At 36.1% G+C, this 16,855-nt stretch overlaps 1 protein-coding gene across 7 annotated transcripts in view; it reads right to left on the reverse strand.

Annotated features, from left to right (window-relative positions):
• PIK3C2G (phosphatidylinositol-4-phosphate 3-kinase catalytic subunit type 2 gamma) overlaps positions 1-16,855 on the reverse strand; it is a 360,629-nt gene that overhangs the window by 274,478 nt on the left and 69,296 nt on the right. For all 7 annotated transcript variants that reach the window (XM_060166784.1, XM_060166785.1, XM_060166781.1 and 4 more), the window contains 3 exons: positions 14,537-14,600; positions 4,918-5,037; positions 882-915 (listed from right to left, as the gene is read on the reverse strand). In XM_060166784.1, the coding sequence (XP_060022767.1) occupies positions 882-915; positions 4,918-5,037; positions 14,537-14,600 (218 nt within the window). The remainder of the gene's footprint in view (positions 1-881; positions 916-4,917; positions 5,038-14,536; positions 14,601-16,855) is intronic.

Here is a 16,855-nt window from a genome sequence, read left to right on the forward strand (position 1 = left end):
TGTCTTCTTTTGAGTGGTGGGAATAGAGTTGAGGGGCTATCGCTCTGTACATAACTTTCTACTGAAAACCACTAAGGGTGTGGAGGGCAGATTGGGGTTATCATTTGTGCTTCACTGTCACCTTTGAATCCAGGGGTGTTAGTTGAACATCTGTGAGTCAGACCATTTCCTTAAAGATACTCATAAGTGTTCATAAGCCAAATACCATCTGCCTGTGCAAACAAGAACAACCCTGACCACACTTTACATACTATCCTGTCTTTTATGCATATTAGGAAGACTGAGGATCAAAGAGTTTACTTCTTTATGATCAGAGTCAAAAAGTGGGCAGAGTTCAGTTCTGCCTGATTCCTCTACACCACACTGTCACAGTCTGCTCTTTTCTACAGAGGCAAAGTCCTCCTGTGGCTTGCAGTTTTGTAGGCTCAGAGCTTCTGTGAATACTAATTATTCCAGAACCAATCCTCCTACCTGTTATGTTAAATTGGTCTTTCAAATAGAACTTGAATTTAAATTTGAAATTTGTGACTTTGAAGAAAGACATCTGCTGCATTTCTGACTTCTCTTACTTCAAGATATAATTAGCTAAATAAAATTTTATCGTTTCTTGGAATTGTTGTAAGGATATTTTCAGTATTCCTTTAATTTTTATAGCTCTCTTGACTTTCCCTATTTTTAAAAAACCTCAGGCCAAAAGTTTAGGGAGTGTGGATTTTTATTCACTTGCAGAATAATCACTTCCATCAGTAAATAAAGTTTTAACAAAGCATTTTTTCCCTCAAAAGTATTCTTTTGGTGTGTGTTATAATATTTGGAGAAAAATTGAAAAATATAAATTATTTTTGGTTTTATGATTTGTTTAGTATGCATGTATGTTTTACCTTTTGCTGCAGTTTCTGAATTTTGATGAAAATTCTGAAAAAGAAAAACAGGTCCAAAGATACACTTGTTATTCAGAAAACAAACTTAGGAAACCAAACCAATAATATCCAAAGTCTACATACAGAAATTTCTCTGGCATGATAAAAAGAAAATGTATTTATTGGTGTCATATATCAATGTTGCTTACTAAACAGAGGAAATCTAAATTGTAAAATGAAAGAAAAGCCTTCTGACTGTTGTAATCAGCAATCTAGATTATTTGATTCAGAAAAAAAAAAAAAAGAAATCTTTAGCATAAGCTCAGCCTTTTTTTAGTATTATTAGAACAGTTCTACAGATATAGCCTAAACTCAATCCCCCTTCCACAGCAGTGACTAAACTTTTAATATAAAAGATTTGTAATTCTCTTTGTTTAGTGTGTCCAGTTCTTATTTTAGCTGTCACTTCAGATACAAGCTTTGGGCAGCACAGAAACAAGGCTGGATGGAAGGGTGCAAAATCATACAGATTCACTATATAGTTTCCTCTATTTTTTAGGGTTAAAAAAAATGATAGTCAAACACTTGAGATCATATCCTGAATTTTAAAAAAATACTGTCTGAAATTTTTGTTGTCATTTAAGTTCATATACATTAGCTTCGTGATTTTATTTGTTTGCTTGTTTGTTTATGTTTATCTCTATTGTAGGCCTGGAATGGTTTAGTATTTACTGGTTATAACTTTATTGTCATGAAAACTGTATAAGGTAGGTGATTCACAGGTTCATTAGAAATGACGTTTCAGTCCAAAAGCAAATTCAGTTTTCTAATAAGATCCATTTTAATTGACACTAAATTTTTTTAATATTTTGCTTTGACAAGTTTGCTTTTAAGGAAATCCAATTAATGAAAAGCTGGATTTTCAAACAAATAAACTAGGGAATAATCATTTTCCTGTAACAAAGAACTTGCTACAGTATTCCTTTTAGAGAGAAAACACTTCTGTAGTGTTTAGAATGTAATTAAATTTACATACAACTTTTCACTTAAAAGCATCATTCACATGAACCTTTTCAGAAGCATTTCTCTTAGGTAAAATATTTCATCTGAGCATAGTTTCAACCACTGGGCTTAACAACTACACATAAGATCTCTACCCCAGCCATGTGGGTGAGACTATTAAACATGTCAGCATGACTTAACTAGAATGCAGTTTATTCAGAAATGTAAACTAGTATTTTAAGATCACCATGACATCCACCTACAGCACAATGCGTAAGACCATATTTTTTATTTTGTAGTTCATTTATTATGTATTTAATGGAAATATGTGAGCTTCTGGAATATAATGCTGAAGGATGGAAAATTGTTTACAGTGCTGAGTGGGAGCATGCAGTAGACAGAGTACAACTGCATTTGTGATACAATTTTTCATTTTGCCAAAACTTACATTTAATAAATACTTAATTACTTCCATGTATGGCAGGAAATAGTCTCTTACCAAAAAATGCAGCCAAGAAAAAAGGAAAGCTTCTGAATTTTGAGTTTGTTGGCAGAAGACATATTTCTCAGTATTTCTTTAATCTTAGGTTTATGGTGGGTGGATAGATTGAACGACTTTGGCATTATTAGCCACAGTTGGTTAATGCACAAATTCTGTAAAAGGTACTTATTATTCGTGCCAATTTTCTTGTATAGGTGAGCCTATAGTTAAGATAGGATGGAAGAATGGATGGAGAAAAAATCTGAATGATGTGAGATATGTGAACTTTTAAAGTGTCCTCAAAATAAGTAGAATCTGGAGTAGACATTTATTTGGAGATATTGAACTGTTTACTTTGGCCATTGACATATATGGAATAAAACTATTAATTGTCAACTTTTTTCTTCATTTCTATGCATGAATAATCACATACAATTTACTGCTCATAAGTATATAAGAAATGTGAAATGTGAATATGAGCTTCTCTTGATAATTAAAATTGTTCATAGCTTTCCTAGGAAATATCAATACTTAGTTTCTCCTTGAAGGATTCTTTTGGCTTCAGATATATTGAAAGTTTGATATTTCTGAGAAAATTGTCATTTTCATTCTTTTAGGGAGTTTCAGAAAATGAATGTTTAAAGGTAAAGCTTTTTATAGCTAGTACTAGTTTAACAGCATTTAAAGTGCTTCATCCTAAAATTAGATTTTCCTCCTTCTTTGATCAGTTTGTTTCTTCTGATTCACCAAGAGCAGGACATAAAAATTGAAGAACAACCAAGTGGTCTTAACAGATGGAAAGACATGTGTCCACATTCATACAGCTGGTCTCCTACTCTAGCAAAGGCTCATATTTGTTGTGAAGCTGGCTGTAACCAATGGCCCTGAGATAAGAGGGTCCTAAGTGGTGCTTGTGTGAGTTAAAACTTTCATCTTGTCCTCATGCGGAAGAGTCTAAAAAACTACCACCAGCATCATCCCTACAACTTCCAGTAATAATAATGATTCTCATTCAAGATGCACTATCATCTGGCCCCTTTATTAATATTATTTCTAATATCACAAGAACCCTTCAAATTCTGTTTTCTTTTTTGTTTTAGAGATGAGGAAAACTGAAACTTAGAGAAGTGAATTAATTTTCCAAAGGATATTCATCTAGAAAGTTGTAGATCTTGAATTCAAATCATCTTTGTGTGACCCTATGCTCTTTGTGTTTTATTATCAGCTCTAGGTATTTGTAATATCTCCAGAATGTGATAATCTAAGAGAAACGAATGCCTTGTTGAAAGTTAATTCTCACTACCTTGGTATCCTGGCTTAACTTCAAGTGTTGGAAAATCTTTTGGTGGTATAACTCTTTTGCTCCTTAGTTATCACTATCACTGTTCATGTAATGCAAATAAGGTATTTAAATTTCTATATTCATTATTATGTCTAATCGCAAAAACCCACAATTCTAATTATAAGACATAGGAAGTCCAACATTAAGAAATTACTGATTTTTATCAGTCATCTATTTGAAAAAATAAGCATGGCGATTTATATATATTAGTATAATTGTCTACTTTCTAAATATATCTTTTTGAAATTTCAAGGCTGGCACATTCAAGGTAATATAATCTCTGCTGTTCCTATCCATCCAGATAATGAATGAATGCAATCACTCTCTCATGAAGTTTCATATGTACTGGAGTGTGTATAGAGGCCTGGATTCAAATCTCTGTTTTGCCACTTATTAATCCTCTGTACACAAGCACTCTAAGCATCAGATTTTAATTCTAAAATGAACTTTAAAATACCAACTTCAAGGTATTGCTGTGAGGATGAATTGAAATGAAATAAAAATGAAGTGAAATTAAGTAATACGTAAATGAAACTCTTATTGCAATGCACTATCAAGTATTAGTTGTTATTATCAGCAGCATCATATCTTTTGGCTTTATCACGTGCTAAACTAATAACAAGATTGAATGATTTGTTGTAACCAGATGTCCTAATCTTTTTCTTGGGCAATAATCACACGTAATCTACATCATATTTCTGAGATTTAAAAAACCAATCACATAGTGCTCATTTTTTAAACTGAAAAACCAGGAAATCATCACAGAATGTGAGATCATAGAAGCAGTGTGCCTTGAAGATTCAGCAAAGAATACCACGTGAACTGATCTCTTCTTTCCTGCATATGTGCTTGTCCATGCAAGCATGGGTGCTTACATCTGCATACTCTGGTGTGCATGAGAGCCATTAATAGACTATACAAACGCTTGCCTGTGAATATTATTATATAAGCATATTCATCTAGGTAGGATTGTAGAGTTGATTTCAGTCTCACTTGAAGGTTATATTGTAGTTACACTTCAAAGGTATAAGAAATTTCCTTTTAATTTAACTAAATCCTTTTGGTATAATAGAATTAAGTTTCCATTACCCGCAAATGATTGAAATGTACATGTACCCACACACACTCACACACCACATATATGCTAGTTAGTCAAAAGTCTTTCATTCTCCTTAATTAATTATTGAACTTAGGTCTAAAATAATTACTGTGTAATAAATGACTGTATTTACCTCTGCTTTTCTCTGAAGAATAAGATTTAGTTCATTTACAGCATCTGTAATTTGTTTGGTCTCCACACATCCCAGAACAATGCATATATTTTTAACATCGTCAATAATATCCAGATTTTGCTGTAGATGAAAAGATTGACATCTTACAACTTATTGCAATCAAGGGGACACTAATTTATCTTTAAACTACCTCTTTCACTCCATAATATTTTAATGTATTTTATCTGTATCATTAATAATGTTGGCTTTTCAAAACACATCAGCTCTATCAATTCCAGAATCACAGTCATTCCAATGGAGGATTTCAAAATGGAGTTTATTTCAAAAGAGGTGCAGTATGTAGGAGGTGATCAGCTTTCTGGGAGAGAGGTATGAAAGATCTCATTCTGTAGATCTTTCTCTCATAAGAAGCAAAAGCTCTAAGTTGCTGGTTTATGATACTAGAAAAAATGATGATACTAGAAGAGATAGAAATCCTCTGTGACCCTGACCCCAGGCAAAAATCTCTTGCTTTTTGAGCAGGGGAGCAAAAGCAAAACCTTTCTGGGGGAGAGGTAGGACGTGGGTTAAGATCCTTTGCTGATGAGAGAATGGTAGAAGCAGAAACCTTTTGCTCCTGGGGTAGGGGCAGGAGACCTGTCTTGAGTCCAGGATCCTACATGGATACCAATCAGCAGTCAGAAACCACGGAGGAGGGGCAGAAAACTCTCTCCTGTACAAGACTAAGTGCAGATATAAGGGACAGTTTGGCTGCCAGAAAGTTCCATTCTTGAGGCAGAAATGCTAAGAAAGTTCCAATCTTGAGTCTATTTTGAATAATAGACAAGAGCAAAGCACTGCTAGGGGAGAGACAAAAAAGTATTGCGAGAGATCTTCTCTGCGGCATAGGCAATCAGGGACTGTTGAAAGCTGAGGGTGAAGCAGGAACAGAGAAAAAGTTGCTAGTAATGCAGGCCCCCTATATAAGTACAGGTAATAGTAACTAATCACTGGAGGAGTTTGAAGCCTGATGTGCCCTGACGATAATGATAGCAACAACAAAACACAAAGCTCAAATCTTGACTAGATTTATCAACTTTACATAATAAAAGCATAACAGAATATATAACCCAGACGTTAGAACAATCAGACAAGGACTTTTAGTAACTATGACTAGCATATTACAGGATCTAGTGGAAAATGTGGACGACATGCATGAACACGTGGGGAATTTCAGCAGAGATATGGAAACTACAAGAGTCAAATGGGAAACCATAGAAATATAAAAATATATTTGGTATTAGAGATGGGGAATTCTTTCAATGAACTCATCAGTAGATTGAACACAGCTAAGGAAAGTATCAGTGAAATTGAAGATATGTCAAGAGAAATGATCCTAACCAAAACCAAAGGGGAAAAAGAGTGGGAATAAAAACCAGAACATACCATCTAATACCTGTCAGTCATACATGCATTTGGAGTTCTGGAAAGATAAGAATGGGGCAGAGAGATACTTAAAGAGATGATGGCCAACATATCAGAATTTGTGGGATGCCACTAAAATTTAGAGGCAAATTTATGGCTTTAAAATTTGAATAATTCTATGTCAAAGAAATTGAAATTATAATAAAATCTTTCTTATAAGGAGAACTCCAAACAGATGGTTTCGTTGGTGATTTTTATCAAATATTTAAGGAAGAAATAAAACCAAATCTACTCAGATTATTTCAGAATACAGAGTCAGAGGGTATATTTCTCAACTTATTTTATAAAGCCAGCATTACTCCAATGTTAAAATCAAGCCACAACATTATAAGAAAAGTATAGACTGATGTCTCTCATAAATACAGATGCAAATATCCTTAACAAAATATTAGCTAATTGAAGCCAGAAATATGTAGAAAGGGTTCTAAATTGTTACAAAGTGTGGTTTATGCCAGTAATGCAAGGATATTTTTAAAATTTGAGAAGAATAAATGAAAAAAATCATATGTCCATCTGTATAGATACAGAAAAAGCATTTGATAAAATTCATCACCCAGTTATGGTATAAACTCTTAGCTAATTAGGAGTAGAAGGAAACTTCTTCAACCTAGCAAGGATCAACTGACTTCATGCCATAACCATGTAACTTCCAAATAACATCATACTCAGTGGTGAAAGACTTACTTTCTAAGTTTAGCAAGAAGGCAAGGATTCTGCTCTTACCACTTGTCACTTCTAGTAAAATTCTACTGGAGGTCAGATAAAAGAAATACATATTGAGAGAAAGTAAATCTTTAGTTCCATGATGTCTAGGATGGCAGGGTTTTTACTTCAGGTAAGTAATGGGGCACTTTTTTGGTAACGGAAATGTTTTATATCTTGTTTTTCATGGTTGTTATATAGGTATATACATTTTCAAAACTAGTCAAAGTATACAGTTTACATGAGTGTATTTTATTTTATATATATAAATTAAACTTCAAGAAAGTTGATTTAATAAATATGACATCATAATGAAAGTAAGATAGAAAGTATACAGTTTGATGTTATGTTTAAAAAGAGTAAAGAATTATGAAGGTATTAGTAGTCAGCAAAATAAAACTGAAATAATATCTCATTACATATACCTCATGTAGGCAAAATTTTTAAAAGTTGGACTATACCATACATTGGTGAGAAAATAAAGCAACGGGAACTCTTATATATTGTGAAATGGGTATGACCAAATTAAATGTTTGGTATTACCTCGTAAGTCTATGGCCCTAGTTATGTACCCTAGAAAACCCCCTGAGATTAGCTTGAATGTACATCAACAGTAGAATAGATAAGTTGAAGTTTGCTAATCTAATTGAGTAATGTACAGTAATGAAAATAATTCAAAAGCATATATAGAATAATGTAGATAGATCACAAAAACGATATTGAGTGAAAAATACGGGGCACAAAAAGTACATATAGTTTGATTCCATGTAGGTACATTAAAAAGGAAACCTAAACCTTAAACAGGCATACCTCATTTTATTATGTTTCACTTTATTGCACTTTGCAGATATTGCATTTTTTTACAAATGAAAAGTTTGTGGCAACCCTGCATTGAGCAAGTCTATTGGTGCCATTTTTCCAACAGTATTTGCTCACTTCATGTCCCTGTGTCACATTTTGGTAATTCTTGCAATATTTCAAACTTTTCATTGTTGTATTTGTTATGGTGACCTGTGATCAGTAATCTTTTTTTTTTTTTTTTTTGTGGTATGCGGGCCTCTCACTGTTGTGGCCTCTCCTGTGGCGGAGCACAGGCTCCGGATGGGCAGGCTCAGCGGCCATGGCTCAAGGGCTCAGCCGCTCCGCGGCATGTGGGATCTTCCCGGACTGGGGCACGAACCCGTGTCCCCTGCATCGGCAGGCGGACTCTCAATCACTGCGCCACCAGGGAAGCCCTGTGATCAGTAATCTTTGATGTTACTATTGTAATTGTTTTGGGGCACCATGAACCTCACCCATATAAGATGGCAAACTTAATCTATACATACTGTTTTGCCTGCTCTGCTTACTGGCTGTTCCCCTATCTGTCTCCCTCTCCTTGGGCCACCCTCTTCCCTGAGACACAATACTTTTGAAATTACGCCAATTAATAACCTTATAATAGCCTCTAAGTGTTCACGTGAAAGGGAGAGTTGCATATCTCCCACCTTAAATCAAAAGCTAGAAATGATTACGCTTAGTGAGGATATCATTTGACATTAAGCATGTCGAAAGCGGAGACACGCCAGAAGCTAGGTCTCTTGCACCAGTTAGCCAAGTTGTAAATGCAAAGGAAAAGTGCTTGAAGGAAATTAAAAGTGCTACTCCAGTGAACATAGGGATGATAAGATATCGAAACAGCCTTACAGCTGACATGAAGAAAGTTGCAGTGGTCTGGATAGAAGATCAAACCAGCCACAGCATTCCCTTAAGCCAAAGCTTAATCCAGAGCAAGGCCCTAACTCTTCAATTCTAAGAAAGCTAAGAGAGGTGAGGAAGTTTCAGAAGAAGAGTTTGAAGCTAGCAGAGCTTGGTTCATGAGGTTTAAGGAAAGAAGTTGTCTCTATAGCATAAAGGTATAAGATGAAGCAGCATTGCTGATGTAGAAGCTGCAGCAAGGTATCCAGAAGATCTAGTTAAGGTAATTAATGAAGGTAGCTACACTAAACAACAGATTTTCAATGTATGTAGACAAAACAGCCTTCTCTTGGAAAAAGAAGCCACATAGGACTTTCATGGCTAAAGAGGAGAAGTCAATGCCTGGTTTCAAAGCTTCAGAGGACAGGCTGACTCTCGTTTGGGGCTAATGCAGTTGGTGACTTTAAGTTGAACCCAGTGCTCATTTACCATGCTGAACATCCTAGGGCCCTTAGGAATTATGCAAAATCTACTCTGCCTGTGCTCTATAAGTGGCACAAAAAAGCTTGGATGACAGTATATCTATTTACAACATGGTTTACTGAATATTTTAAGCCCACCGTTGAGACCTACTGCTCAGAAAAAGAGATTCCTTTCAAAATATTGATATTATGCATATGGTCAAGAGCTCTGATGAAGATGTACAGTGAGATTAATGTCATTTACATATCTGCTTATACAACATCCATTCTGCAGCCCATGGATCAAGGAGTAATTTTGACTTTTAAGTCTTATTATTTAAGAAATGCGTTCTGTAAGCTATAGTTGCCATAGATAGTGATTCCTTTGATGGATCTGGGCAAGATCAATTGAAAACATTCAGGAAAGAATTCACCATTCTAGATGCCCTTAGGAACATTTGTGACTCAAAAGAAAAGGTCAAAATATCAACATTCATAGGATTCCAACATTCATAGGAGTTGGAATCAAGAAGTTGATTCCAACCCTCGTGGATGACTTTGAGGAGTTCAAGACTTAAGTGGAAGAAGTAACGGCAGATGTGGTGGAAACAGCCAGAGCACTAGAAGTGGAGCCTGAAGGTGGGATTAAATTGCTACAATCTCATGATAAAACCTGAACAGATGAGGAGTTGCTTCTTATGGATGAGCCAAGAAAGTGGTTTCTTGAGATGGAATCTACTCCTGGTGAAGATGTTGTGCAGATTGTTGAAATGACAATGAAGGATTTAGAATATTAAATAAACTTAGTTGATAAAGCAGTGGTAGGGTTTGAGAGGAATTGACTCCAATTTTGAAAGAAGTTCTACTGTGGGTAAAATGCTGTCAAACAGCATTGCATGCCACAGAGAAATTGTTCATGAAAGGAAGAATCAATTAATGTGGCAGACTTCATTGTTGTCTTACGAAACTGCCACTGCCACTCCAACCTTCAGCAACCACGACCCTGATCAGTCAGCAGCCGTCAACATCAAGGCAGGCTCCTCCATCAGCAAAAAAGATTACAACTCACTTCAGGCTCAGATGATGGTTGACATTTTTTTAGCAATAAATTATTTTTTAACTAAGGTATGTACATTGTGGAGTTTTTTTGACATAATGCTATTACACACTTAATAGAACACAGTATAGTGTAAACATAACTTTTATATGCACTGGGAAACCAAAAAAATCATGTGACTCATTTTATTGCCATATTTACTTTATAGTGGTGGTGTGGAACTGAATCTGAAATATCTTTGAGGTGCCTGTATTGATAATGGATGCATAGTTTGGTGCTGGAATGGCAAAGAAAAGCTACAACATGGCTTTTCACCAAAGGATATCTCTTATGTAGAAGAAAAGAGATATGAAGTGGTGTAAAAGCAGATCCTATGATATTGGCAATATTTTGTACCAAACTTATTGTGTAATAAGATAGTCTGCTTAGTTCTTTAATGGGTATGTGTGTGTGTGTGTGTATGTTCTTCGTATATTATATAATTCACTGCACAAATCTTAAATCATCAGATCATGTTATTCTTTTGACAAAAACCTTTAATTCTGTATCTCACTAGGAATGCAGATTATGTTGGTTAGTGATTATCTTCCTTATTGAAGATCTTTGTTTTCTTCTTCTTCATGTCTGGCAGTGTTTCAATCTGCCCTTTATTTCTGCTAAGGTAGGTTCCAGTTCTGCAAAGGTGTTTTATTTCCCTTGTAACCTGAGTTTTTCTCCTTCATGTCTTTGACTTCTCCTTTTGTGACCTTTCAGCTGGTCCTTGTTACCAATTCATTTCACCCTGTTTTCTTCTTATGATTTTTTTACTCCTTTCCGACCTCTTATATTCTGTTGTGAACGCAAATCAGTTTTGTGACATTTTTCTTCTAGATCCTATACTTTAGTAATAGTGTTAAAAATAACAACTCTAATAGCAATAAAATAACACTTGTACTTATCTTTTCTTGAACATTTTTTATCTTCCAGCCACTATATAATATTAAGCACATTACATCTACTGTTCAGTTAATTTTAAAAAATCATCACATTATTTTATTATCTTCACTCTAGTGATGAATAATATAAACTCAAGGATGGTTGAATAAAAGCTTCCCTAGCGGCAGAGGGTTTGCAAATATGTTTACCTGACTTTGGAATCTCTGCTCCTAAATTCTGTCTTTACTGCCACTCTGATTAAATTATGTTTGATATCAAAACTTCTGAAAATCCAACAATTGATCTGCTTGTTACTAAGAAAGCTTCAGTTCTAAAAAAGTAAATATATATTATCAGATCCCTATGTGCCCCCTTTCTTTCTCCTTATAAATGGAATTTTTGGTCTCTCTCTCGAGGCTAAATATTGTTGGATTTTGGTCTTGAGGAGAGGAAAGTGTGAGTTAAGAATTATTCTGCCTTCCTCATTGAATTACTTATACCTGAATAATAGAGGTGCTATATTTTTCTGATTATCTAGTTGGTACATCCTCTGAGCCATGGGCTTGATGGTAAAGGGTTTGGAGGCTTTTAGCTCATTTCACACCAGGCAGATGTTTCATGAAGCCAAACTACATTTGGAAGCATAAATAGATTTTTCTCAATCCAGATCCATCTGGTTTACAATTAGTTCATCAGTTACTAGATCCTAGTGTAGGTTTGTCATCAGTGGTAGACATTGCTAACTGTCTCTAAAGGTCCTACTTGGCATTTAAATAAAATTTTGGAAACAATGCACTAGAGGCTACTAGGAAAAAGCAACTTTGAATCAGAAGCTGATTCTTCCATCTAGATTGAAATCTGGTTTTACGTTGCTTTGTCCTGTACATACACCACTCTATGTGCATTATGTGAATATTCTGTCTTTCCAACTAGATCATCAGCAATTTCAGAGCATGGTTCTGATTTTGATTTCTGTTGATTCCAGTGAGTAAATAGTTCAGTAATTTGTACTAAGTAAACATTAAGTAATACCTTAGGGGAAAATTCTTTCTCTTTCTTCTATTCTTAATTTCTCCTAAATGTTAGAGATGAATTCAGAATATAGCATGAATACAGAAGACATTCATTAATTATGAGTAGAAGACAGGAAAAAAATGCCCAAAGAAAAAGCTTTATGTAAATTACTTACAAAATCAGCCATTTAACAAACATAATAGTTAGGATGCCCAATCTGAAATAAGTCTAAAATATGTTAATAACGATTACTGTTATCCATATTATTCAGTAATATCATGGCATATTTATTCAGCCTGCTTGTTACTTTTTTTCAAATCATGTAATAATCCATGTTTGAGAAATATAAAAATTATTCTTCAAATTGGTACTGTTTTCAAGGCTGATGAAATGCTACTTAATGCACTTGTCAAACAAATAGAAAGTACAAAATTGTGAATTGATAATATCACAGTCTGTCCTCATTTCTTAGATATTTAGCTATTGATGCTTCATAGGAAGAATGTCATTTAAAAAGCTCATTGTTTTGGGGGGAGTTCATGTGGAAAGTTGCAGACACTGTGGCCTATTTATAAAATAATTCAGATGTGGGTGATAGTAACTATTTGCCAGTGATAATATAAAGATAGTATTTCTTTGATGTTTTGCCAACTTTTCAGTCATTTTGGAACAATTGGTTTCTTTCAAAGTGAAAACATTGGAGTCTTCATATGTAAGTGGTATGATCAAACTTCTATATTTGGAAATTAAGAACTGTTACAGATTCTCAACAATTGGTGTGTTTGTAAAAAGATATCTATGATACATGAGCAGTACTGAGACATTTAGATAATTAAAATTCATCCATAAGTAAGTTATGATAACCTTCATTATATCAAAAGTATATCTGTGTCTAGTCAAGAGATATAAATGATCTAGGAATGAAGTCTTAATGTGCCCTGGGTACCTGGTAAATTTCAAATTCTATGCTAGAAAGAATGACTATGACAAAGAAGTAGTAATTATGACACTTTTATGAAACTTAATTTAATTGTGAATTCTTTTCACATTCCACATTTTAAACTTCCAGATTCAGGCCAGGCTCAAGAAAGAAAAATGGAATCAGAGTGAGAGGATAACTGTTTGGGAAGGAATATGAGCTGTGTATTTGTCATCACCATATCTTTACATATTTATGTGGAATTCATGTATGAGTTTGGTATCTACATCGAGAAATATAATTTATTATTTTCAGAACACTTTACTGTTTTTTAATATTAGGAGTAGTTACTTAAGAGCTGTATCCTTTTATATATATCAAGAGTTATTTTTTTTTAATGGAAAAAGGAGTCTTGTTTTCAACACATTCTCTTACCTCATTTTCTGTAATCATACAACGTTTTACCTGTGGAAGACTGATCCTTCCCTGGAAGAACAAGCTATAAGAAATGATCTGCTTAATGGTGACTACAACTTGGATGCCCAATAGGTGGCCAAATCTCAGTAGTCTTGGACTGAATCCATTATGTTCCCTGCCAAGCTAGCTTCTCCTGTCTTCACTGTTTTAGTTAATTGACATCTCCATGCAGTCAGTCAGCAGCCAGGAATCTGGAGATATTCTAAACACTGTGTTCTTTCATTGTTCACAGTTTTTCACCAAATCATGTAAATTACAGATTTTCACCTGTTATGAATCTGTCTCCTCCTGTCCTACCCTATAGTAGAGCTTTTGTTCATGCCCTCCTCATTTCTTTGGGTTAATGAAATGTCCTACAGTCACCCATCTGTCATTCTACTGCCCTGCATAATGGCTCTATGTCATCAGCTGATAAATTAGAAAATCATTAAATTGTCCCTAAAATGTCCTTAAGACCCTAGTAACTTGGTTCCTGCTTGTCCCTTTCATCTGGTCTTTTTCCAGGCTCTCACCTTGAGCCCTAATTTTAGCCATTCCAAAGTACATACAGTTTCCTAATCACACCAGGCTGTTTGCTACCTGCTCTGTTCATGTTATTGTATGCTTAAAGTTATCCCTACTTCCCACTTTCCTTACCATGCTCTTTCTCTGGCTGGCTTAGTTATTTTTCAACACTCAGATCAAAGAAGGAAAATTGATGACCCTATTTTGTGTGTCCTGTATACACATAGGTCTTTCATAGTACCTATGACACTTTATTACACACATCTGTTTACTTGTCTGTTTTGCCATGATAGAATGAAAGTCACTCAAGTGTAGACCCCCTGCTTTATTCATTTTTGTATCTCCAGAAACTTGCAGAGCTTTAGAAAAAAGAGTAGAAAATTAATAAAATCTTATTGAATTAATTAAAGAAGTAACAAAAGTTAATACCTGGGTTTTCAATAGGTATTTCAGGTGGGAGTCATATTTTTTGATTACTGTTGAGAGACATTGTCTGGAAAGAAAAAAAGAACTTTGTTTAAAGTTGGGTAGGAAAACTTATATTAACTTTAGCACATTTATCACAAGTTCTGCTTTGTCCATGTTTCTATAGCAAACATGGTTTTAAAAAGGATTACTGTTGACATACTTTTAAATGTCATTTCAGATGGATACCTTATAAACTTGGTATAACTTGATAGACTACAAACATATTTGAAAACTTTAGAACTCCAGAGAAATCCATGACAACTTAACCAAACCTCTGAAAGACTGTTCATTATATCAAACTACTCTTAATTTAAAATACAAGTTGCAAAGGGATTCATAAGCAGATAATGACAGATAAATTGAGAAATATGCAAAACTTTTCAGAGAATTGCTTTTACAATTAATGACATGTACTTATCATAGATGGTGTTGTCTTTGACACCAAACCTCTGGGTTTTCTGGTATTTTTGCTTTTGTCTCTAAGCTTCTCTTAATGCTTCAGCTTTATCTATACTTAGGTGGAATAGACGTGAGTTGAGCAGAGATTCTTTTGGCTTCACTGTTTAAAATTATTTTCCCAAATGTTATTAACTTTCCCTTCCTGTTTGTCCTGAAAACTCCTGAATTGAATTGAATAATCAGTCATACAACACAAAGCACAGTGTTAAAAACACACCAATATATTTTACAGTAGCTGCCTTCTCAGTCTTTATTAAGTTACCACTTTGGTTAGACAAAATGCATAGAATATGTAAAAGTCCATGGAGGAGTTGGAAAGGAACTGTGAAAGATTTTGGCTATTGGAGGAGTTTAATATAAAACCTCATCCTAAAATTTAAAAAGAAAAAACCCTCAAGAATTCACCTGCTTCAGCACCTTTCTATTAGGTATTATATCTATTTTATAGAAAACTCCTAGGAACCAATGAAGGTATGTGATTTGCCCAACTTCTAAGAGGAGGTCAAGTCAGAGAAGAGGGACACTGAAATCAAAGCTTGTGCTCTCTAGTGCTTGGTCTCATCACATCATAAAGTGGTCTGAGGAAGGCAGGCAGAGTAGCATATTGTATTTCAGAAAGCAAAGTCCTGGGGGTCACCAAGATGGCGCAATAAGAGATCCCGGCCTCTCTCTGCTCACAAAGATCAACGGATAGCTATCCACGGACAAAAACAGCTCTGGGGAGAGCTCAGGAAACCACCCAAGAAACTTCAACAACACAGTGGGGGAAAAAAAAGCCCTGAGAATAATTCCATAAACAGGGAAGAGAGAATAGCTTCATTTTGCCTGCATCAACCCATCCTCCAGGCCAACACTGCTCAGTGCCAAGAGGGAAATCCCCTGCTAGAACGAGTTCCCCTCTCTTGGAAAAGAGGAGTGGGGTGAGCGAGCAGCTTCCCCAGCCTTGTGGGACACTGCATGAAGGACCTGCATTGCTTTCATCTCACCCAGAGACCAGCAAAGCTGAGATGGATAAAGGTGGCTAGAACAAGGAAGAAGGGCAGTGGCTACCAGCATCAGCCATGCAGTGGGAGTTACCATGGATCCCAGCCGGCTGCTCTGCAGAAAGCCTCAGTAACTTTCACTACTGAAGAAGCCAACAGCCAGCACAGCTGCCACAGACCCCCTGTAGATTTCATTGGTTTTGTTTTCCTCCACTGCACTGCCCCTGCCAGACCCTGAGATCCACACTTGCAGCGAGCCCAGGCCTCAGTGGCTGCTCAAGTGCAAGGTGCAAGTCGATTCCCCATGACTGACCCCTTCCAACAGCCCCTCCAGCTGTGCACCTGCATGCCACTAGCCTGGCCTCTGTCACTGACGTCCACTGCCATGTACACATCTGTGGTGAGATCTGGCACCTATGAGAGTGCACACTGACAGCCAAGATCCCCACAGCTGTGTCTGGGGCAGATTTGGCCCTTTCTCCTGTCACTGGTCTGCACCACTGGGCTCATCTGCAGCTAGCCCCCAAGCTGTGCACCTGCACACCCTTGTCCTGACTCTCGTCACTGGCTTTTACTGCCATGCACGTGCCCATGGAGAGAGACTGCAGCCACAGAAGTGCACTCCAACAGCCAGGATCCCTGCAGCTGCCCGTGCACCCACGGTTAGTCCTAACCCTTGAGACTGGCACTGCCCCCCACCCCCCAACTATATGAGTGTCTGCAGCCAGCCCCTGCCACTCCACAGGCGCCTGCAGCTGGCCCCCAGAGCTGTGAGTATGTACATCACCAGCTCCAGCAGCAACTGCTGCCTGCCCTGGTCTCTAGCTGCTGGACCTGG

The sequence above is a fragment of the Lagenorhynchus albirostris genome, chromosome 11 (assembly GCF_949774975.1).
Source record: "Lagenorhynchus albirostris chromosome 11, mLagAlb1.1, whole genome shotgun sequence".
In the NCBI taxonomy this organism is placed as follows: Eukaryota; Metazoa; Chordata; class Mammalia; order Artiodactyla; family Delphinidae; genus Lagenorhynchus; species Lagenorhynchus albirostris.